Source organism: Anopheles funestus, chromosome 3RL (assembly GCF_943734845.2).
Source record: "Anopheles funestus chromosome 3RL, idAnoFuneDA-416_04, whole genome shotgun sequence".
Classification (NCBI taxonomy): Eukaryota; Metazoa; Arthropoda; class Insecta; order Diptera; family Culicidae; genus Anopheles; species Anopheles funestus.
The window spans coordinates 54108138-54132796 of NC_064599.1; the positions used below are offsets into that span (position 1 = coordinate 54108138).

Below are 24659 nucleotides of genomic sequence, written 5' to 3' on the forward strand. Positions count from 1 at the left end.
GTAAAATTGAACGACAAAAACCTCTATCGACCATATATTAATGCATTAAAAATGCAAATTGATTCGATTTCAATTAAAGCATCGGATGTAGAGTAAAACACAATAAAGAAAAGCTGCGGATCTACTGTGCTTCAGCAGTAAGAAAAATAAGTAAGTTTTCTTCATTTACATTGCCATTGTTTAAATATGGGCTGAATTGTGTTTTTCCCTATACTTTCACAAACAATTCGAAGGATAATGTCTGTGCAGAAATAAACAAAATAAAACATATTTATGACATGGAGACGCCTGGTGCCGCACGCATAATATGAAGCGTGTGTCTATCGCGCCGAACGCTCCCAACCAGGGCAAGCAAGCGGAATCGTAATGAAAACCAACTTCACTTCACATTACCAACATATAGCGCCAAGTATTATCGCTCTCCATCCATAACGTCGTCAGCGGCTGGGGGCGACAAAACCGCACAGCCAAAACGTACGGTGCGAAATGAATTCGTTTCCCGCACGCGCAACTTGATGGTGGAATGTGATGGTGGTCCGATTTTCATCGATTTCCTGCCGTGACCGATCCATCCATCGAGGGTATCGTAGGTCGGGTATGGGTAGTTGGTTGGTTGAGCTGGTTAAAAGCACAGGACGGCTCGTCGGAAACGAAAGCTAATCACTTGCGGCACGCACGTTAACGTCTCCTGTTTCTCAGCTCAGTGCAGAACCCGACTCACTCAAGGGTGGTGTGTGCTTATATGCCTAGTTTCAGGTCGATTTTCATGGGGCCAAACATTGTCTACGTTGTACTTGATTTGCTTTCCACAGGTCAGCATTAGGTTGGGTTTTTGTGTATGTGCGTTGGAGAAGAGCTCATTCGTTCGCTAACATCTGTGTTGTTCATGCTTTCTCTTGGGTTAAGTTTTCTCCCGAAAGCCAACACGCATTAGCTTCCGTGGCACGTGTGTGTCGATGAATGATGCAGCGGTGGAATACTATCCCGTCACACTAAACTAGCAGATATATCTTTAGGACACGCCACACGATCATTCAACTGCCATTCAATCCGATTATGGTTGCTCCGATCCGCTATGAATGTGACGTTACTTATCAGCAGTATGTTGGGCCAAGAGTTTATTTTGAAAACTACTCAAACACATACACAGAGCGATGCCATCACCGGGATCGGAGGCGGGATATTGGCTTACATATTTGGAGAGAGTCGCCACAGCTAAAGCCATTTCCGCTGATGTTCCACAAATATTTGAAACATGCCACATTCTGAAGCACAACCCGACCACACCATCATTGTCAGGGGTTCTGCAATCAAGAGAATGCTGAAAAGTTCATAAACCGCTACCCACTCAGAGTTGGTTTTGGTTTAGTTTCGAGGATGACATTTTCAGCGTATGCTTAGTAGCTGTGTCGCACCTGACCGATCTCTTAGACACACACGCACCCGGACACATGCTCGCAAGTTGATTGTTAATAAGAGCATAGATATTTTACTTTTGTTTGGCAAATAGATATACAAATGATGACGTGACATGTACGATACGGTACACGGTTTGGTTTAAAACTATGTGATAAACCAATGTTATTGAATAAACCATATTATTCATATTTTATACACGTATGTACGTACGTATGTACAATGTATTTCAATTTTAACAATAATACACTTTAATAATACATTTTAAATGTGAGTTGAGAAAGCTTTGAGCAAGCTTTGAAAATGGAAAAATATTCCGTACGTATTCCACTTCTACTTGAAAATAGTCCAGAAATTGTTTCTATTTTCTCATCCGAACTCAAAATCACTGCAAAAACTGCTAGATAATTTATTTGACATAAAATATAAATTAACTGCAAAAACTTTAGAGGTTCCTGTTTGTTTTAAAATTTACTTATACCGGTGACCGCTAGGTTGATCATAATTATCACAATGCCATCACCAAATTAATACCGTTTGCATAATACAACCATCACACGTGAAAGAAAACACACCAGCTATATTTTCTATTAATATCGGAATAGAGTAATTAAATTTTAAGGAAACGAGAAAAATCCCTACTAGCTGACTTTTGGTTTTCAATAAAAAAAATAAAATTATTTCTCGATTATAAATTATAAATTTCTTGATAGTAAATAGAGATAGAAGTGAAATCTGTCAGTTGAGAAAACTTCAGACGAAATGGTCGAGAAAAGAGTAAAAAATAACCTTCACTTTTACCACTAAGCGTGGAAAGAATTTAATAATGCATTTTTGAAATTTGCACATAAACATCCTTTTAACATTTAAACAGAATCATGAACATCAATTCAAGCAAATGATTTTTAATAAATGTTACCATAATCGACAAATGATGTTGTAATATATTCAGGTAAGTTGCGAAATATGATTATAAGGAACATAACATAAATATAGTTAGAACTAAGATTGGAAGAAAGAAAAAAAATCGACATCCAGAGCATATATCCTATCACCTTAACCAATGGAAGGAAATCCTATTTCAGGAGGTCTTGATGGAGTGTTATGTAGATTAAGCTGGAAGGAATTGTTGTGTAGGTGTGTGTGTGTTACTACAATAGCTCTAATGTGAAGTGAAGCAACAAAGAATTTCCATTTGCTGGGGACACGCAATGAAGAGGGACTGGGCCGGGTTGTTCTATCCATTTAAGAGTACACTTTCAGTTTCGATTAAATGTTCACTTTTCTTGACCACCGCTACCATAACCACTCCCCTTTCACCAGTGTACAAATATGGCGCCATTTCGCTTACATCGTGCTGGACGCTAGATTTGTGTCCTCGTGCTTCAGCTGGCCATCCAGGGCAAGGCCGCGTTTGTGTTTGTTGTGCTTAAGCAGCGGTTTAATGGTGAACACTTTGGATAGGGTAAAGCCGGGACCGACGGAGTATTCTCTGTGGTGAATTGAACGATAGACAGATTAGATAGGCTGTGCGATGTTTAGCCAAACCAGATATGAAACGGCCAGACGTTTAAAACCTGTAAACGTTAGAAACCTGTATTGAGGAGGGTTTGAAAATACCACGATGAACAGAGAAAATGTGCCTTTCTTAACCTTAAAAACAACACTCTTGAATGCTTTTCGTGACCTTTTACCAGTGGCTTATTTGCTTTCGCTCGATAACATTCTAATCGATGACGATGTGTACCATGTACCATTGTGTGAACTTTCTTCGAAACTGGCGGGCGCGCTTTCATTTTGCGATATGATTGCTGAAGCAGTACAATAACGCCCGATATGAAGAAACCATTTTTCCTCGCACTAGATTGCGATTCTGTGCGTGTGGGTGTGTGTATGTATGACCTCCAAATGCGGAATGGAAACGATTTTCGATAAAGTTTACGTTGACCCCGACATTGTTCATGTGGTTCTCTTTCCGAACCTGTGAGCACCTTCGTCAGTGCGACCGAAAAAAAAGCGCTCGAACTACCAGAGTTTTTCCAGCAAACCCAACCGATGACCAAGCCCCCAACAAACCGGGTGCAGAATAAATGGCTGCTTCTTCTACGGTTTCGGTACGGTTATCGATTTTCCACAACGCTAGAGACAACGATCTGAATTCTCAGGTCAAGCGCAATATCCTGCCGCAGTTCGTTTCGCAACGGAAAGGTTTAATTGAAAAATTTAATTGAGAATTGTTTTCGGTCCCTAGCACACCCGCTTGAACGTTTGCTAGCAGTAAAGTGCGATGTTAATAGCGTATTTAATAGACAGGGCACGACGCTTGATGTGTATACATAGTACCTGACGTTCCCGAAACGATGTCCCATCAATAAATAAAAGCATTTAAGCTTCTTAGTAACTCGTACCCTTCCATTTCAAAACTTTGCATTCATTCATTTTGTTCAAGATTTCACAATTTGAACAAATTTGTTTAGAAGACTCAACATAAAAGTAGATGATTTAACTTTTCTTGGAATGCAGGTAAACACTTCCATTACTCAGCGATTTGATTTCAATTAGTGTAGTAACATTTGGAGTAACTTTTAGTATGGATTCTTCCGCGAAGGAAACATCATCAACTTGAAAATCACGCTAAACCGAACCCAAATCAATAACTTTCAACGCAATAACTTTAAAAAAAAGCAAAAAGAACAAGCGCGCTAAAATAATTGCAATCCATTTGAATCTAGCAAAACTCATTAAAAATATTAGCTGTATTTTTCAAAACAAAAGCGACATGAAAGTTGATGAATTGACATTTTGTTCACTCTAGCTTTGCATCGTGAAATTCGTGTGATAAGAAATTATACTTTTCACAGCTGTTATTAAAATAGAAGTGCATTCTAAATCACTTCTTTTACGTGTCTTTTTTATATCTTTTCTGAATGTTCGCACCGCGGGGGGTTTGATAGGATTTTACGTTGACCCTAAAATCGTGCAATCTCAGAAGAATCTGCATGCAATCGTAAAAAATAAACTATTTCCTGCAACATTCCGCTTATTATCGCGTTGTGTTTAAGAGTGCACTGGACCTAGCATGGTTTCGGGCAATAACGTTACATACAACATCATGATGCAAAAAGCACCATGCAATGCTCATGCAACGTCAACGCATCGTTAGCCTGGAGTAGGGAGGGTAAAAAAAACGCCAAGATTGCTCTACCGTCACATGACACAGCGCGTCACGTCACCAGGAAGCACACATAAACCATTCCGAAGCAAAAACGAAAACGCTTGAAGCACGGGTACAGCAGATTCGCACGTTAAGTCACTTTTACACTACCCGTGCTCTCACGTTACACGCTTCATGACGACATCCGTGCATTAGGTCCTTCACAGTCTTGAGAGCAACCGTAATCTGTTCTGCACGCAGCCAACGACTCAGCTTCCGGTAGGCGAGCCTTTATGGGTCCCTTCAGACGCAACTGTAGCTACGCTTTTATGCTACATCGACGAGGACCAGCACCCTTCCATTTGCCATTTCCGTTGCATACGAAGAAGATTTTTAGGGAGCAAGAAAAAAATCCTTCCCACTCACATACACACACACACATACAGTCTGCTGTACGTATTCAATCCTTCAATTAAACCTGAGTGCTCTTCTGCGTTCTGGATGTTTAAGCAACGTCATAACGGCAACGGAAAACGGGATTGAAAGTTTTCTCAACCAACTGGTCCCGATCCCCAACAGAAAACGATTCCCACACTCCCACACACACATGATTACTATTCGGTCTCATTTTGTCCAATGACAAGATGGGCAAAAGAAAAAAATAAACATGAAAACTCAGTTCTTTAGGAGTAGCTGTTGCACTGCCGGTTTTGTAAATGCGGTCAATGGTAAGTCATTCGGTGGAAATCAACCATGGAACACCAAACTGCAAACCACACCATTCCTTTCATTTGAGATTTTTGTTGTTGTTGAATCCAGCGTTACGGATACGAACGACGATTGCAACAGGATGGTAAAACACCGGGTCGGTCGATTGATTTGTACAGATTTTTGCACGAGCAATCACAGATCGGTGCAACGGATTACTTACTCGGATTCCACCTCCGCTACCGTGCACTTGTACTGTGCCGTCGAGAAGAGACAGATGTCCGCAAACTGCCGAACCGACACTTTGATTTTTTTAACTGTTTTACTTGAATTATTCGCTATATGTACATTCACCGACAAGCTTTCGCCGTGGTGGTAAAGCTGAAATGAATAGTAAAAAAATAAATCGAAAGTTAGTATAACAAATGAGAATCGGCTTCAAAAACATGGGATGAGTGTGCTTACCTCCTTATCCAGACTTGCCTCTAGGTGAATTTTATTTGGTTTCAGTATGTACTCTTTGCTAACCTCGATCGACGGCTGTTCACCAAGCTTTGAAGGTGCGTACATGATTTTCCTTATCGCTAACCGTACCGAGTTCCGTTTGTGCGGTTTGTCCTCCTGCGACTCGCCGACGAAGGCCTTGAGCTCGTAGTCTACGCCGCACGGTTTGCCGGTATCGCCCGGTGCCGGCTGCAGCGACACCGATGCCGGACAGTGTGGCGGCACCTCGAAGTAGAAGGGATAGGCGTTCGCGCCCAGCTTCCGTATCAGGCGCTCCTGCAGGCGGGTTAGCGGTCGATCCGTTTCCAGCGGTGGATAAATCTGGCACACACACACAAAAAAGTAAAATAAAAAATATACAGTAACATCATCAGTGGCACGAGAAAATCCAGCAAAGTGTGTACGGCAGATACCTCGGGACAAAAGAAAACGCGAAAGAGGAATGAAATAATTTATTTTCAATTACGTCTCCCGACGAAAACATGGCATGCCGCTGTTAGCCCGACGGCAAGGTCGCATCACCGCAACATCGTTGCAGATTGCAAACAACTATGAAGCCTGTTAGTAAATTGTGAAAAGAACGTTAACACACACAATGGATACTTAATTTAACCATCCTTTGTGTTCAGCTAAACTACAAAAGCTTCCTAAAGGCGATGTTCCTGCCTTCGTTGGACGACTATTAGCTGAATAATCGCTCTTGTAGACAGTAAGTTAAATTATACTAGTAGGTATAACTATACTGAGTGATTTAATTCGAATTAACCACAAAGAGTTGTTATAACTCATTTGGGATTTATCTCACACATAGCTATTTGAATCACGAACGGATGAATGAATTTAAAATCTCCTGAGTGAGTTGATGGTCGCCGCAAAGAGTTAATTTTTATGAGTTTCAGCTAGTTAAGGAATTCACTCTTAAATGCAACTAACTCACTCACTCACTCACTCACTCACTCACTCGCTCGCTCGCTCGCTCGCTCACTCACTCACTCACTGTGGTTTAAGGAAGAGTTTGTTGGGCAGCAGTATATTTCTTTGCCCGCCCTGAAGCAATTAATGGATACAGAGTCTGTTCATCTCAAGACATTAATTAATTGGAAATATTCAGCGCATTTTAATACACAGCATGTTAAGGGGTTTTTGGAAAAAACGTATGTTAAAAACATTTTAAAATGAATGTGAATCAAACAATTAGGATCATTGGCGTTTTGTTTGACCTATAATGGAAACCATTACTTTAAACGGAAGAAAACCCTTTCAAGCGAATGAAATACCATTTCCACAACCTAGCTATTAACAGGGTAGACTCAGAACTAACGACTACCGGTGCTTCATAAAAGCCTAACTTAAGCAATGCTAAACCATGCGTATTCGGGGTATCATTGCCGAGCCAATGTCGTAAAACAGGAACACGAATCAAATCACCTCCAAAATGGGATCCCATTAAAATAATATTTTTTTCCCAACCTTCAAATGATAACCCGCGTACTACGCACACAGCAAAAGAAGGTCAATCTACTCAACGGCGTCCGTACTGTTTTGTTCAACCCAGTGCCAGTAATAAATGGAATGGCACAAAGGATCATAATAGCGCCAGTGAAACAAGATCCCTGTGCGAGAACACGTCATTATTGGTCATTTCATTGTGCATAACTGCGACAGTTAAGGAGAAGCGGTGATGCTTCTTGGGCCCACGTGCCATAACACAATGCTCGTACCGGGTTCTGCAAGGTGTATCTAACTAAATCAGTTTATATTTGCACGCTATCTTCGTCCTTGTACCGTCTGCGTCGCATTTCGCTGCTGCAAACCACGCAGTCAGTGTTGGTGAGCTTTAATTTACCTTATTTTCGCAGAATAATTATCATTTTGCTACCGGTTTGTTTTATCCACTGATAGGTCCTGCGGTAGATTATGCGTAGCACCTTCTGTGGTGGCGAAATTACATTACAATCAAAACAATGCCCGAGCGAATTGCGTAATTAAACCATCGAGCGCGATAGGGCAATTTTTCTGCTAATCTATTTGCGGGGGTAATTGAATATACTTTCCGCGATTGCCGATTGTTTTGGACTGTGTTGGTTAGTTTCTTGGTAGAAATTGTCACCGCATTGTTGGAGGCCACTATCTTGCTGCTTGCAATTCTTAGTGAAAGAATAAATGACAATCGTTGAACGTAATGCTAGTGGGAATGAGCTTAATATTAATAGCGCTTGGAACGATAATGCCTAGGCATATGACGATATTAGATATTCAGTGGTTTGTTTCATTTCGTTTGTTTCGTTGGTGTTTAGGAATTCGAAATTTTAAGAAATGTAATTCAAATAATGGAATACAAATTAAAATTAAACACTATTAATTTGTGTTGAGTTTAAATGAAAAAAAAAACAAGGAGACTAAAGTAAAATTGAATAGTGAAAGGGAAAATGATACGATTATGCGATATAAAATTAAGGATATATTTTTATTAAACTTTTTTTTTTGCTGTTCTTCTGAAGCGTACCAAGAACGAACGATTTCAAGCTTAACTCTGTCTCTGACTGTTGCATTTATCATTGATTGTACATAACCAGCGGTACGGCTTATGTGATGTACATAAAACTATCTGATTTATCATTCTGAATCGACGATTTTTCATACACAATAGATAGCTAGTACCAAAAACCAACATTCTTCTGTTTAGCATCGTTAGTGCGGTACAGACTAAATCTTCCATGAAATATGGAAGTCGTACCGTACCAAATCAGGTCAATAAAAACAGTGAGAACGAACAGTGAGTTAGTGGTGTGAAGTTTTTTTTTCTCTCAAGCAACATGAACAACAAAACAGTCACTCATCATTTTACCGGTCTCGTCTACTCATATGCACAATTTTTGGCCGTTAGCGGTAGACCGTACGAATTTATCCCCATGACGGATGCGTGCAACCGCAAGTGCTCCGGTAAATTTGTTTGCATCGCTTGGCATGCTTAAAACCACACAAAACACCCCCGGCAACGTTTGGTGGATCAACATCCATTAAGAATATCGCGGAATGTGTTTGTATCACACTCACCAAATGCCGAGTGTTCATGCGTTCATCTCGTACAGCACAAAGCGGCAGTGTACAACGGTACAAAACAGGCGCACCCAGTTTGTACACACTTGCACACTAATGCTTTCGTTCCATTTTGCTAAAGAAACCATAAATTTTGATTACTTTCATGTGGCATTTTTCCGTTTTTGCTAACGTTTGCTGCGCCAGTCCGGGGTGCGATTTTCTTCACTCAGCGTAATGTAGATACACATTCCGGTGCCGTTCTGTGACAATAGGTACGTGTTGCTAGTCATCATACCGACGGTACATTGTAAATATAATTTGATAAAAATGAAACTAAATAAAAATGGCAATTGGGATTAGCACTATATTTTACAACTATTTCCCACCACGCGCACTGCTATATGATCATCCGTATGTGAAAACAAGACATTTCACTAGTAAAGCATTCTGTGGCGAGAGAGAGAAAAAAAATCTCCAGACTACCATCAAATTAATCAGCACACAAAACTTTACATTTTGTGCTTCACTAAGTAAGTGTTTTCCTTACCCAACAGAAATGGTGGGTAAAGCTACATCGTAAATCAAAATTACATCATTTGTGTTGATGTACACCGAACGTGCTTCAACCCCAGTGCTCCTTTTGCGGAAGGACAAAAACAAAGAACCACACATTACTTTCACGTACTCAAGCCTGGCGCCGACCGTAAACTCTACCTTCTGTTGCCCTGGGTATGTATGTTTGTTCGTACGTGATGGAGACGCATGGTGCCGCTAGTCGGCAATGACACGACGGTACCAGCGAATGAGGAAGATTTATTTCATGGATTTTAAACTTGTTTGTGTCGAATCAGATGGTCTCGCTGTACCATCACACCGTGTTCTAAGGAAGAGTTTGTTGTGTAGCAGCGCTTTTGCTTGCCCGCCCCTGGGGGAATTAAAAGATACACATGTTTACTTTTTGTAAGTGCAAAACATCGACGCAATCCGACACACTCCGGTGCGTTTTGTCGTTGGAATGATTTTTACAAAATATGCTAAGTCACCGTACCTCCGTTTGAGCGTTTGCGACGTAAGTTAACGAGCTTAATAAAAATGTTAACGCATTCCGGTCCAATTCCATGCACACTTTTTTCTTCTTTCTCTTCGACAGAACATTGACCTACAGATTCACATTCGTTTTAGCATACAGCGAGGTCGTGAGAAGGGTTTGGATGCTGAATCCACTAACTACACGACCTAGCATCAAACCCTATCTTTGTTTCATGAACTGAATCCCACGCTCGGTACGCCTTCTTTACATTTGTGTGCGGTTGCTTTCATCGACTCGGTTCCCGTTCGATTATTCAAGAGATTAAACGGCGCACATGCCCATACCAACCTGTTCCGATGCAAGATAAAGGTCCTTTCTGAAGGTTAGTCCCAGCACGTCCAGATCCTCACGCCCGTACCGGAAGGCGGCCAGTACGTGTCCAAAAACTTTTCTCTCCTTCACATAATCGGGATCTATCAGCACGACACCATCTACACCGTGGCGTTGTTTGTTGTTGATTTTGATGAAGATGGTCCAAGTGGTCGTACGTTAGTGGAAGGAGAAAAAAAAACGGAGAAGAATGTGTAAGAGGACTTGTTGATTGCGCAGAACTTATTACACGGACCCGCTCGTCCGGGGGCCAGAGCAAGTTTGAACCGTTTTTTATTTATTTATTTGAACGCTTACCTATCGGATCCACATGCGTAATGTGGTCGACGAAGTCACGTTTTCCCAAATATACCGTGATTTTGCCATTTGATGAACTTTTCTTAAATACTCTAAAAGTAAAAAGAGAAAAACGCAAAGGAAATGTTAAGCAAACAGGAAACATTTTTCGAAATAATTATTAGACGGAAATAACATTATGAAACTTATCAAAACAGAATGTTGTTTTTTTTTAGACAAACATTTAAAGAATTCTTTAAAGGTATTACTTTTTTTATTTTTAGACTAATCCCTGTCATTTTAGACACACTTACCTTGTTGCCTGCTTTTTAGAACTACCCTCGTCAACGTCCGGATCAGGTGACGGTGCGGGAGATCTGGGTGATGATCCTTGTAGATGGGTATTCATTTCGAACCGGTTTCTAATTAGAGGCCACTGTGTAGCTTGGTCGAGTCTTAGCTTAACAGACAATTATCCTTTCGTTTTTGCTTTCCTTTCTCTTTTCTTTTTTTTTTTTGTTGGAAACACTTTTCACTTTCCGCTATTTCACACCACACGTGTCAGGCAACTAAAAGCCGAATCTTGTTAGTTTTCCATGCGGCTCGAATGTTTTGCTAACCATCACGAATGAAAACACATGAACACTACAGGTTAATTGCAATGTAAACATACACCGGACGCACGCACACTGTACGGAGAGTGGCAAATATTGTTTATACGTATGATCGAGGTTGCAACACGTTTTACATTTACTATCGCTGATACACATATTAAAGTAAATATACGACGTATTTTAGCGAGAGATTGATTTAGAGCATATATACTTCCGGTAAGTGACAATACGGCCGAAGCCGTAATAATTAATTATAAATAAAATACTTCCGGTAAGTATAAGTTTATGTTAAAGTAGTAGATACTGTTTATCCTAATAAATATGATAATGTGTTCTTCTGTTCATTTTAACATGTTTCAAAAACACGTCACATAGAAACAACGAATGTACAAAAGCTACAATAAACAACAAAACAAGATGCTGTGTCCCTGAATTGGCTGTCGCGTGCCAAGACGAACAATGATTGTTTTACGCTTCGCTGATTTCAACACTATTCAAACACCATTACTCAAGCTGTATGCACACGGAACGCGGCTACACTAACAATTTTTGCCGACAAATTCACTCCACTGTGAGAAATAACTGCTTGCGATGACGTGCAGCCATAAATTTTGCCGCCAATGGTTGAAGTGTGTTGCTCCCGGTTCCATTGCAAGATTTGCAACAAATAACAAAGAGGCAAACGGCAAACACTAGACAAAAAAAGGCTGTTGAATAGAGCCTATACTTTGCTTACACGGGAGAGTGATTTTCTTTCGCCTTTCCGTACGCTATCATGTTTGCAAGGATGGCAGCATCACGATGAATTCATCGAAAGTATGCCACATAGTTTAGCTACCGACCATCGAACCCACACGGAATGGACGGTAGGAAGTTGAACAATTTTTTTTTCTTTTTCACACTCCTACTGCCCGGCTTTGGCGATGAATATTTACACGAAGCATTTTTGTAGGAAATGTGAAATAAAGCAAAACCTCCTTATTGCTTAACTCCTTGTCAAGAAGATTAGATTTCTCATCATTTTAAGTTGGATTTAGTATAATAATTTAAACAACTTGACAAGTTGGGGCGGCCTGGTGGTGTATGTGATAAACGGCGCCGGTCTACACGACGGGACTGGGTATAAAATCGCATACGGACCATTCTCCCGTAGCAAGGATTGACTATCCTGTTACGTGGTAAAATAAGTCTTGATACAGCCTGACCGTCCTTAAGAAGCAAAAAAAAGTTGACAAGGACAATAAATGTTATCAAAACCTCCGTGATATCCAAACCGTTAAGAATGTATACTCTACTACTTAAAGGTTGTTGTAAAAATCTGCAATATCCAAATAATTTCATACCTACACCAGCACTTCGAAATTCTTCAAATTTCCACATCAATCAGGGAAATGAAATGTACCAAATCACTGGAAAAAAAATTGTATTTCGATTTGATCGCTTTTATCATTCTTCCTTGCTATCATCAGTAGAAAAATGAAACGAAGTACGCAGGATGAAACGAAACATACACTACAAGAGCCTTTCGAATTCCTTGCCGGTGGAATTTAACACCTTCGCCCCGAGAAGAATGGTCTTCTCGTCGGAAAATTGCTGGGAAAAAGAGCAACATGTTTTATCATGCTCGGTTGCGTACTTGTAACCTTACCGATCGATCGATGTGTGTGCTTTCCGTTGCAGAAGGAAACATGAGGAGAATCCCTAGCGGATAGCGTCACAAATTCAACGCATTTAAGAAAATCACAATTTTCACCAAACATGTATTAACTTCATCAATCAATAAAAATATTCTGTTGTGCATGGTTACACATGAAAATAAAATCTAAATACACGAAAAACTTTTAGATACGCTCTTTCAAAATGGATACCCAAACTGAGAAGAGTTATCGATAATGACATTTCATCTGGAAAGCACAGTTTCTAAGCTAAACCATGCCAAAACCTGTACAGCGCACTCTTGGAACCAAAGCGGCGTACAGATTCACCAGGCTACCAATCCATACTATCACGTAACGGTGTAATTGAATTAATTTTCCCCTTGATCGTTCGGGCTGGTGGTGGAAGATTTGGCGATCGTTACTAAATTTGAGCAGTAATTAATTTTCCACCGTTAACCACGTCATTGTTGGTCGGCTGGATGGTAGCTGCTGCCGTTCACTAAAGTGTGCTCACGGCGTACGCAGTGCCGTGAAGTGTCCTCACTGATGGTAGGCAGCAGGAGGCTTAACTGAATCTTGCTGATTAAAAGGGGTTTCGTACGAATCCCCAAAATTCCACGAGTGATTAATGAGCCTGAAGCTACATGCCGGTATTCTTCTCAATGCAGCTAACACAGCCAGCCGGCGAACTGCGAGCGCTGACGATGGATTTTGGGTAGAAGCCTCTCGCGCTCAAGTGGACACTTTCGATAAAGCTGCCGGGAATGATGATGGGTGGCGGCAGCCAGACGATGTTTATTTATGACGGAAATGTCTGAAAAAGACAAGAGAAAATAATAACTCGCATTAGTGGATTTGTTGAGGAAAATTAAAAATATATATTTCACATTTTATTAATGTTCTGGATGGTTTATACTGTGGTAGGTAATCTGAGCAATATTTATTAGTTTTAAAATGTACATCAGGAATGGAATTTTATTTTAAAGAGGACCGATGCTCAAAAAGGACAATCAAGAGTGATCCGTTCTGTTATTTCATCGTGTAAATTATATCTATTGGTGGAGCGCCGATTATCTGGGCATGTTGGGACTCAATGGTGGCGAGATAATCGAACAACACGGATAAAAGGTTCACAAGGTTTGGTTGACAGTTATGTGTTTATATAATATATTTTAATATTTGCTCTTATTTTTCCTCCATTTAAGTAGTTGTCCTTGCTATCCATGAATTCTAACTTCTCATCAACATACGATTTTGCAGAGTTGAAATCTAAAGGGGTTTTCAGTCACTCATCTTCTGATTCTGAATTAGATTCATCGTCCGTATTGCATCTAGTGTTTCTATAATAATACCTGTATCGCATTTAAGTTCGAATCCAGGATAATTAGAGTCTATTAGTATCCACTTCTCGGCGCTTTCCTCGCCTACATGTTCCAAACGTGATACTTTTTGAGGATTCTTCCGATCCTTAGTTTATACAATCTTTCCATTTCCGAAGTTTCAAGACGGAAGTAGAGTTACATCCGGAACCTTCTCTCAAGTCTGAGCCAATGAAAATATGGTATCAACAATAGTCATTTTTTCCAGAAATCTATTACTCTTATTACACAGTGTATACATGTGTGTACGTCCTGTTCCTACTGTTCCTGTACGCACGAATATAAACGCACATCAGATCTCATGCATTAGAAAAACATGGTTGGATTCGATATGAAGCTGTCATTTCAGAAGCTGCACGGATAATGAGACAGCCGGATAAAAGGTACCCGTATAATCGGCGCTTCACTGTACAAGGTTTTCAAGCTCAAATGATACTTTTCAAAATGGATCGGAATATACCTATTGAATTGGATGAGGAATCATTTCCATTTTCTGCATCTTGAAGAAAACTTTGTCGATTGAATCGAGTTCGTAAGGTGAAGCACACTAGCACAAAAAAGGAGTAGTGCTTTAATAATTTAATTTTCTCTTTTTGTAGACGCAATTTACCCGAATAGCTGGATAATAAAAATTCCTACATAGGAGAAAATCATTTGGATGAGATTTGGTACCGTTTCTGTCGTCTGCCACACAGTTAACTGAACGATGGAACAATTAAACAATCAATCCTTATTAGCATGATTTAATTTTTTTATTAATATGTAAAAAAAATCACTTAACAATGAGAAATGTACACCCGTCCAGGAATATGACATAAACAACAAAAATTATAGTAAACAAAACAAAAAATAAATGTCACAAACAATGTTCCACGTGCATGCACATTCATGAATAATTAAACGGTTTCAACCAGCCGATAATTTATGCAAGACACTATTTGTTGTGTATTTCGCATCGTTTTTTCGCCCCTACATACCCCATTGCTGCCACGTGTGTCCCTAACACTTCAACAAACATCAAAAACCATTTCAACCTTTCGAACGATGATAAATTCGTGCACCGGTTTTTCACTCTACTATAATCCTTCACGTAATCAGTACCAGGGGCAGAACAGAAACCCTACCAGAGAGAAGTCTGTGTGGTTTATAGCAAAAAAAAAAAGAAAACACCAAACAGGAGGAGAGACCATTGCACGGACTTCCGGAGCGGCGCCAGTCGGGCGCATGCAGCAAAAGAAATCCCCAAAGCCATCGCATGTCACGTGTCCTTTTTATCCCTTTACACTGCTGTGTGGACACAAACACACACACACAACAGAGGTCAGAGATAGACGCTTCGACATTACTACTACTATGCCCTCGCATGGTGCAAATATAAAAGGGTTTACCGGGATACGATCGTGCGGAGTATCAAATTGAAAAATGCAATGAAAACAGAAAAAAATGACACACGAAATAGGCGCTCCCTTGCATGTAGCGATAAACACAGTGCACTGACAAGGGCCTTCTTCTGCAATAGGAGCGTTCAATTTGCTGTTGCTGCTGCGTTCGACTGTTCCCTTCCAACACACTTGATGATTTGATGTTCTCTAATGGCAGTGTTTTCTCGGTTTGATCATTCTGCGTATGTGAAAACTGTATCCTACATTCAAAATCACCAAGCGGGTTGGTACCCGGAAAATTGTTTTCACTCGAATTACGGTTCCAAGCAATTGAGGTCGGTGTGTCGGACACGATCGAAAAGTGTCGCAATTCGCTGCTATCACGTGCAATTCTATATCATCCCACCTACATTCCAAGCTACTTTTTGCTACCATCCCGTGCTGACCTACATAGTCAGATATCTTCTTCTGCGTGTGTGCTTTTCACACACACAGCTTTTCACAGCTAAATCGCACTATTCGCACAAATTCGCTACCCGATACAGTAAACTCACACTCCACACCACCCGTTGGAAGATGGGGTTTTTTTTTTCTTTTCGTTTTGTGCACTACTGATGGTGTTTGCACTTTCAACGGACGACGGAGAAGCGATTGTCCTGGTTTCACTTGCCATTTTGTTTGAAATGGATTTCATTCCAGTCCACCAGCATCATTAATACAATCTTTCCCCCGTCGATCGTACAATAACCTTTATCCTACATGGTACAAAAGCACGCAGAACACTACTACACACATGGCTGCACAACGGATGCGTCTAAGTATGTGCGTATTCTCAACTACGACAAAGCAAAAGGACGATAAAGAACTGGAAACATTGCATCAATTCTTAGCGACTGGAACTTCGCTTGAGTGAAGAAATTTAGCGAAGAAGATCTTTGTGCGGACAATCACATCCGAGGAGCACAGTCGGCGGTTTATGTATGTATATCCTTGCTGTTTGGGAGGAAAGGAAACACTTTAATCGTAATCTAGAAGAAAAAATATCCTCGCATCACACAGCACGACATTGTAAAATGCGAGGAAAATTGTAAAAATAAAATGAAAAAAATATATACCACGTTTATGTTTTGGTCTCGACAATATCCCAAGGAGCGGATGAAGAACATCATAGTGGCTTCGTTTTAATATCGGTGTAAATCGAGCACATTTTTAAGGATCAACGGATGAAATGAATGAATCCATTGTACTTGCTTATGAAGATTGATAAACTGCACACAGTAGCGTACAATTTCCCTGTGACGGTAAACAATATTGGATCAGTCTGAAACATGCAGTTCTTTACAAATGAGTTTTAGTTAGAACTGTTTTTTGTCTCAGCACATCATATTTGACCGAGATTGTGGTACTGACTCATCTCTATCGTCAGACTGACAAACTCCAAAAAAAAAACTAAATATGCTCTATTCGTTTAAATACTCTTCTGAAAGGGTATTGATCGATGTCTTTGTAAAAAACATGCTCGATATCGCAGTAAAGGGAATATACATCTTAATAAGTTGTTATATTACTTACTAAAGTAATAAGCTGGAAAAGAGCCATAAAGATGTATTCCTAGGATATTCAGGGTATCACAGATTTTTAGGAAAAACTTTAACCTTTCCAGTTGAGATTTTCGTTTGAGGCGTGTGAGAGCTTCCGACTCGTCCTAACTTTCAAGTATTAACGATATTACGCCTACGTTTGATAAATGCGTAATACGAAGATACGAGATCATAAAATAAGAACATTGCTTTTTTAATTTATAGATTAATGACATTTCAATGCTTTTCAACAAGAAAATTGCGTTGAGATATGAGGCACGGTTACAGAAAGAATTAAGCTCGTGTCTCGAAATACTATGCACCCCCACTGTACTTTCATCTTATCTCCTTTTTATCTACATTTATCGCAGTAAAAATTAACCTGAAACTGCGGACCAAATACTTGAAATTTATCTTGAAACATGTGGATACAGGGTTTACTATCCGATTAGATGATTTTTTTTCGAAAAAATTTAGATAGATACAATATAGTTGATGTTGATTTGGATTCGTAGGACTACAAATAATCTGATATCGTGATAATTGGATATTTTGTTCTTCTTGAGCCCTACAACATTTTTCTCGCGGGCCAAATCAAATCGTCTAGCGGGTCGGATTTGGCCCGCGAGCCGGACTTTGCCGACCCCTGTGTTAGTCAATCCAGAGTCCTTGGGTAATAAAGTTTTCTAAATAGATTTCAACCCAAGCCACATGTTAGATCCTATTCTATCTATCCTATCTATAGCCTATCTAAATTAACTCAAGTAACAACTCCCAAAACTTGCAGGTATTAATCGCTAGGTGTCTATCCCATCAATCATTATCGTATTGATATACTCGACATTAGTCGACTTAATAGCGTCGACATTCTTTCGAACGTTTAGTTCCCTGTTTAATAAAGGATATTTGTAATAATATTTAAATTTATTTATAAAGTTTCATTAGATTTCTCGTGATATAAGATTTTTCCTACAATATTGATTATTTCCAAAATGCATGGTATAGCTTTCCAGTTCCTGCACTGGATGGTTAACAGATAAGAAATAACTATCCAACCTTTCTATTTATTTTATTCATGGTACTGTTTTTCATCCCATCATTCGTCTCAAGGCGCCATTATATTTGGCAAAAGGTTGATAAAGGTTTAGGCCATATATTGCAAACCAATTTTATCGCCAAACGGCTACTCTGCTACTGCTCAAAAAACAATACTGTACAAATAGACAGCACATCTTTTGTTATTTTGCGCCGAAAACAAAACCCCCGAAAACGAATCACCCTATCACCAGGTGGTGCTGGTACGAGATGCTCACCTGAACACGATACCATCACACTATCAAACTCATGTTCTCGAACCAGTAACTGGATATCGTAGGCCAGGGCCACAGTTAGGGTAACCCTACCAGGACCAAGAATCAACACGCAACGCGCCGACGAGACTACAAACGATCTGAGTTGCAGACCGGTCGAAAGTGATCATCAGGCGATGGACCGTGTCGGTCGCTACAAATGGGTGCGCCTTTTCCAAGTGAGCAAATTGTACCAGACGATGAGTAGTGGAGCTGGCAGCAGAACACACATATGCACGGAGCTTAATCACAAACACATGTACGCCTTTGTAGGCCAGGTCACGTTTCGACCGGATCCGTACGCAAAACAACTCAACCAAAACCCATCGCCCCTCCGTACCAAAGAACCTTAGCATACCAACAACCAGCCCGACTCCACAAGCATTACCGGGGACGCTCCCGTGCAATCAAGTTCACAGAAAGATTATGAAACATCCGGACCCATTTGTCCGTGTGGAGTGTGTTGTTCTTGTCCCTGAGGGATATTTTCCGGATGCATAGGATGGATTGGATATGAGGAAATATTTGGAAAAGCCAGAATAGACCCGTGGGTGTCTCCGGAGAAGGCCGAAATTGAACCCAAGATGGAGCACGTAACTGTCAACAAGATGACCAACTAGCCTGAACCAGCCGCATGACATGTCCAGTGTCAAAACACATAAAGGCACCTAATGTTTTGGGACGAACGAGACTCCAACACACACACATACTGATGGCATCGAAAACCTTTTCGTTCGTCGTTTGTGGGAAACTTTACTCAATAGGATCAAAAAGATGAGCTACAGGTTTTTGAAAGCAACTTTGCTCCACCATCAAACACACAAAAAATACCCTTATCATTTTGTCATTTTTTAACTACCGCAAACAATCTCTTGCCCAGTTTTCGGGTCTGTTTACCCCGTGCATACCACCGAACGGAAATTAATTATTTTTAATACTTTTCCCTTACCTCTCAAAGGGACTTATTTATTACCGTAGGGTGGAACTAAGTAAAATTCTGAAGAAAACAAAAATTCTCATATTAATAGAAGTTTAATAGAAAAAAAAGAGTATTCTAACTTTCTACAGCTTGACATATAGATTTTTATATTCCTGTACAGTCAATATCCGACTTACGCGGATTCGGAGATACGCGGATTTTCAAGTTTGACAGCATATTTGGTTTATTATACCAAATTAAGTTCTCCACCTGGGAATTGTCAAAAGTCATAACAAGCATTCATGAAGAGGACGCATTTTATTCCTTGAATCCTTATTTAACAAAACTGCTGCAAATTATAAAAAATGGCAAATATCCGTAATAAAAGTGAAATACGAAAGATACGTGCTATTACATTCGCCGATAAACTCAGCATAATCAAACTGCATGAAGGTGAAAAAATGTTTGCTGCTATTGCCATGACAAGACTTAAATAAATATGTTGTTAATAAATAAATCAACCAAAATTACTCGTTATATTGCGTTTAATGCAATAATGCTTGAAAAATACTCATTGTATCCAAATCAACGGATGAATTTAATATTTGAATTTTTTATAACAAGGACACAAGAACTCGACCCCTGGATACGAAGTATAAACTATATGTCAGGCAGTATTCGAGTTACGCGGATATTCAAGATACGCGGATTTTTCCGGTCCCCATTATCCGCGTAAGTCGGGAAGTAACTGTACATAACTATTGTACGCACAGTCTTCGTCTTTTATTCGTCTTAAACTATGCGTTACGTCTTGTTTGGGGTAAACTCCATTTTGATACATTCCTAAACATAGGATTGCGCAAGTATTAATTGTGTTATGTATCTCGTATCTCCTTCCGAACAGTAACAAGCGTCATTATTGTTATTTCTCTAGTGAATACTACCGGGCCATACATTATCAGCGCTAACTTATTGTTGTAACTTTCCTTAATCATCCACACGTCTTACATTCTCCTTAAGGAATAGATTCGTGCGTGGCGTAACATACCCACAATTTCTTGACAGATTGACCGTAATATATGATTCCCTACGCAAGTCTATGGACTATATATGCTGTTTGAGTAAATGTTTTTTGTTAAAGAATTTTTTTCTTTTAATTTAATTATCCATATACAACCAGTGTATACATATGAAAATTACTTAAGAAGAAGGTTGATCTTAACTATATTGACTGATTTAATACATAAACTGCTATTAAATAGACAATTTACACATAATTATAGCGGATCAGGATGACGCATTAGACGAAATGGATACAACTTGCAACGTCATTCGTTCATTTACGATTGCATAAGCATTTGCCATGTTGGAAGAATTATGACCAGTGCTAAATCATTCTCGTGGTGTTACAGCATACTAAACAAAAACTAATACTTAAGTAACTTGGCTACAAACAAACTATTTATTTGTTGTAACTTTATTAATCAAACAAATCATTTTCCATCGTAAACTAAGTATACAAAAACCCGACCAGTTTTTTGGCCGTATTTCACGAACACATACATACCAGCGCTAGACAAAAGTGAAGAGGAAATGAAAGCGATTCGACAATAATTGAAAATATTAGGAATGACTACCGGGCGCCACAAAAAGGGTATAACTCATTTTGGAACGTTGGTTTAAACCCAACTTGGCATCGTTCCCAAATGCACCATGGATTCGATGTAGCAAACGATTCGGGGGGGAAAAAAACATTCCAAAAAACATCCTTTAGCAGACACTCGGTACACCCTTTCCCCTTAGACCTGGTGCTCATTTACTTTCCACTCACGGCAAGACGTCGCGCGACGTGTACGGAACATTAATCACCCAGGCGCATAACAGTGCAATGCCCTTTAACCTCCGGTGTGCGGCTTCCGTTGTTGCCCTAGCCAACAGATGATAGCACTGAACTGGGTCACTGGATATATATTTCTCGGCGCCGGTAAAGCGTGTCTTCAGCTTTCAGTCTAACCACTCCACAACATATCCTTGACTCGTTTTACAAAGAACATGATGCGGCAGATCCGTAGTCCATAAATTGCTTCCCTTATCGGAGCTTTTGCAAAATAAGACACTCCTCCTGCTTGTTCGGAAGTCACATTACGATCACAAAGTGGATGAAAGAGAGAGAGAAAGAGTCGCGGATGAACCATATTTAAAAAAAACGAGCAGCTTTAAAACAATCACAAATATTATGAGGATTACTGTAAGCTACTTGGGGGATAGGTTTGCGTTTTCATAATCAAATAGACATCATTACCCAGCTTTAAATTTATGCATAATGTGGTTAAATCCTTTGCAAGATTCTAATAAAAAAAATCCATTTACCGTCCATTTATGACTTCTAAATGATAGAACTGAGTAAAATGGGAAAACAAGGCGTGAATTTTATGCACATAGCTTATTCTTTAATTTCTTAATTAATTTGGATTTTATATATTAAATGTAATGTATTCTTGTAGGGGGCGGCCCGGTGGTGCATATGATAAACGGCGCCAGTCCACACGATCGGACCGGGTTCAAATCCCATCCGGGCCGTCCCCCCGTAGCAAGGACTGACTACCCATCTACGTGGTAAAATAAGTCTAGTAAACGAGAAATGGCCGGCGTGACCTTTTGTAAGGTCGTTAAGCCAAGAAGAAGAATGTATTCTTTTTCATTTAGTTTTTTCTTACCCCGGCTCTAAACGCTTAGCAATTGTCGCGTTTGCGAACGCGAATCAGAAAAATTTTGCGAAACTCCATATAAAAAAAATTGTGAAAAGTCGCTATACGTGTATTTTCAGCGAAAAATCGCGATTCGAAGCGCGACTTGACGCCATGACAGTTTTCTGTAATAACAGGGTAAACATGGCAATATCAAGGTAAACTAAAAACAAATTAAAAAATTAAATATTTTGAGTGTTATTAAATATTGTAAATTAAATTAACAAATCGAGTGCTATTTATTTTTTAAAAGTACGCAGGATTTGTATATAATTATTGTGAATGTCAATACTATTTTTAAAACAGAAGAATCGCTGTTAATTCAAAACAAAAATCCCATATCGTGGACAAATGCATGGCTGCATTGTTTATGAATTTATTACTTGTATGTTGAACTTGCTTGAACAATATAAATTAATTAATAATAAATTAATAATTAATGAAATTTATTAACTAGAAAAAATATTAGAGTTAAAAAAAATAGAGTTAAAAAATATTAGATAGTCCACAGCACAGTGTTCGATCCCTTTTGGAAGCTGTGTTGGAATCGTGGTTATGAATACCTGTATATTGATGGTAGTTTGGAAGCTGTGTTGGAATCGTGGTTATGAATACCTGTATATTGAGGGTACGGTGACGGTCATGAAATGAGAAAAAAAACCCATACACGTTTGTTTACCCGTATTCGAAGATTTTTACGTTTATGCTACTCGAAGCTGCCGATCCCAATTCTATTTTGCCCGGTGTATGATGCGGTGGGCAAACACATCTTCGTTCACCTATTTATCTTGTTACAATTCTTTCTGGCTAGCGGAAAAAATTATATCAAGATTTTCCAGCAACACACAAGAAAACAAAACGGACCAATCTGCGGTACTGTTAGCAACAGCCGTTATTTGTATCACAGGAGTTAGCAGCATCCTGTCACGAGCTTTCTTGATGGTCCATTGTTTTGAAACATCGTCACTGAGGTTAAAAAACTTGCCTTTCTCATCAACTTCATCAAAACAATAAATTTACTATTTATTATAATTTTCTTTGTTTAAATGAATTTAATTTAATTCGAAATTAATTTCCCAGATGGCCAGATTGAAAACATAAACAAACCTTGTACGAAAAAACTTAAACAACCTTGAAGTCGCGCCGAAAGTCGCAAAATTTTTTGGGAAAACTGTGCTACGATTGTCGCGTTCGCAAACGCGACAATTGCTAAGCATGTAGGCACGGGGTTACATTATAAAATAAAAATAAAGAAATAAAAATGATAAGTTACTATTAAAAAAGGTTATTTTCTGTTATCAAAATATTTTTACAGTTGAATAGCAAGTGAAGTGAAATATTTTCCAATTAAACATAATATTATCCACTGTTTATCCAGTTTTTTATATCGAGTCTCTATTAAGTTATCCGTTTTTTCTTCACTCTCTTAACCACTGTTACCACTTTTCAACCAACCCATATTAGCCTTAACGAGGCATAAAAAAAGCAAGATGAAAATATGAAACCATTCATAAATGTCATCCGATCATTGAATTTTATTAAATGGTTTCAATACAAATTGAAATCAATTCCCTTCCATTTCTCTCCTTGCAATGTGCAAAATGTCATGGAACATGCCCGGTTTGTGTAATTGCGCAACGAAATAAACACTTGCGGCAGTAATTATTATTAATTGCTTCTGTACGATGTATCATCACCGTGTAAAAAGCTTGTTATTTTTGTTTTGTTTTCTATTAATGATTTCACGTGTACTCAAGCTTTTTATGCCAAATAAGCAAAGTCTATTGAACATGAACATATTTTCAAGAAAAATCACAAACAAGCAAAACAGCAAAAGGTCGGATAAACGTAATAAACAAAACTACATTTTAATAAATCACTGTAATAGAAAAAAAACTGTTACGGTCGGTAGATTGAACCGGATGGATTGAAGAAATCAGCCAAAAAAAGGTTTATACGAAATAACCGATCACATCCAATCCGATTTGGAATCTAATTTTATCTGCAAATCTATTGGTAATGCACGAATGTGACCTTCTCATGGGAAAATCGTATCAGCCGTATCCTAACGGAAATGGACTTTTAATCTACGAGACGACTTTCTCCGTTATTATTGCATTAAGGGAACCATCCGTTATCGGCCCTTTCGGGGTGCTGCGGATATTATCGAGGGACTGATCTAAAACTAAAACTAATATATTCGCATAAGGAAATGGAAAGTGAGAAAGGCTCTTTTTCTTCTGTAGAATAAGAGTTGTATTGTGAATATGGAAGTTGATTTTCTGATTGTGCACTGCAATCAAATCAACGCTAGCATCTTAACGAATAGGATTCCGCCCAATTACCATCGTTTCTCATCTCAACACAGACAAACAACCGCTTCACCTCTGCTAATGCCAGACACGAAATTACTATTCCGAGTAATTCGCATCCATCCCCATGGCCGTGTATCCATCAGATTGTTATGTGGGATTTATATCATTATCGGTTCTCGAGAACACTTCCAAGCAG

The 24659-nt window shown here is 39.2% G+C and overlaps 1 protein-coding gene across 8 annotated transcripts in view; it reads right to left on the reverse strand.

The window, feature by feature from the left end:
• Positions 1-24659, reverse strand: part of LOC125768773 (beta-arrestin-1) — a 49998-nt gene that overhangs the window by 4742 nt on the left and 20597 nt on the right. For 4 of the 8 annotated variants that reach the window (XM_049436864.1, XM_049436858.1, XM_049436859.1 and 1 more), the window contains exons 2-6: positions 10835-11135; positions 10542-10633; positions 10203-10345; positions 5744-6103; positions 5502-5659 (exon numbers count right to left, since the gene is read on the reverse strand). In XM_049436864.1, the coding sequence (XP_049292821.1) occupies positions 5502-5659; positions 5744-6103; positions 10203-10345; positions 10542-10633; positions 10835-10929 (848 nt within the window). In that variant the 5' untranslated portion in view covers positions 10930-11135. Of the gene's footprint in view, positions 1-2767; positions 2909-5501; positions 5660-5743; positions 6104-10202; positions 10346-10541; positions 10634-10834; positions 11210-12782; positions 13607-24659 lie in introns of all 8 variants that reach the window. The other 4 variants (XM_049436863.1, XM_049436865.1, XM_049436862.1 and 1 more) reach the window with 3 other exon arrangements.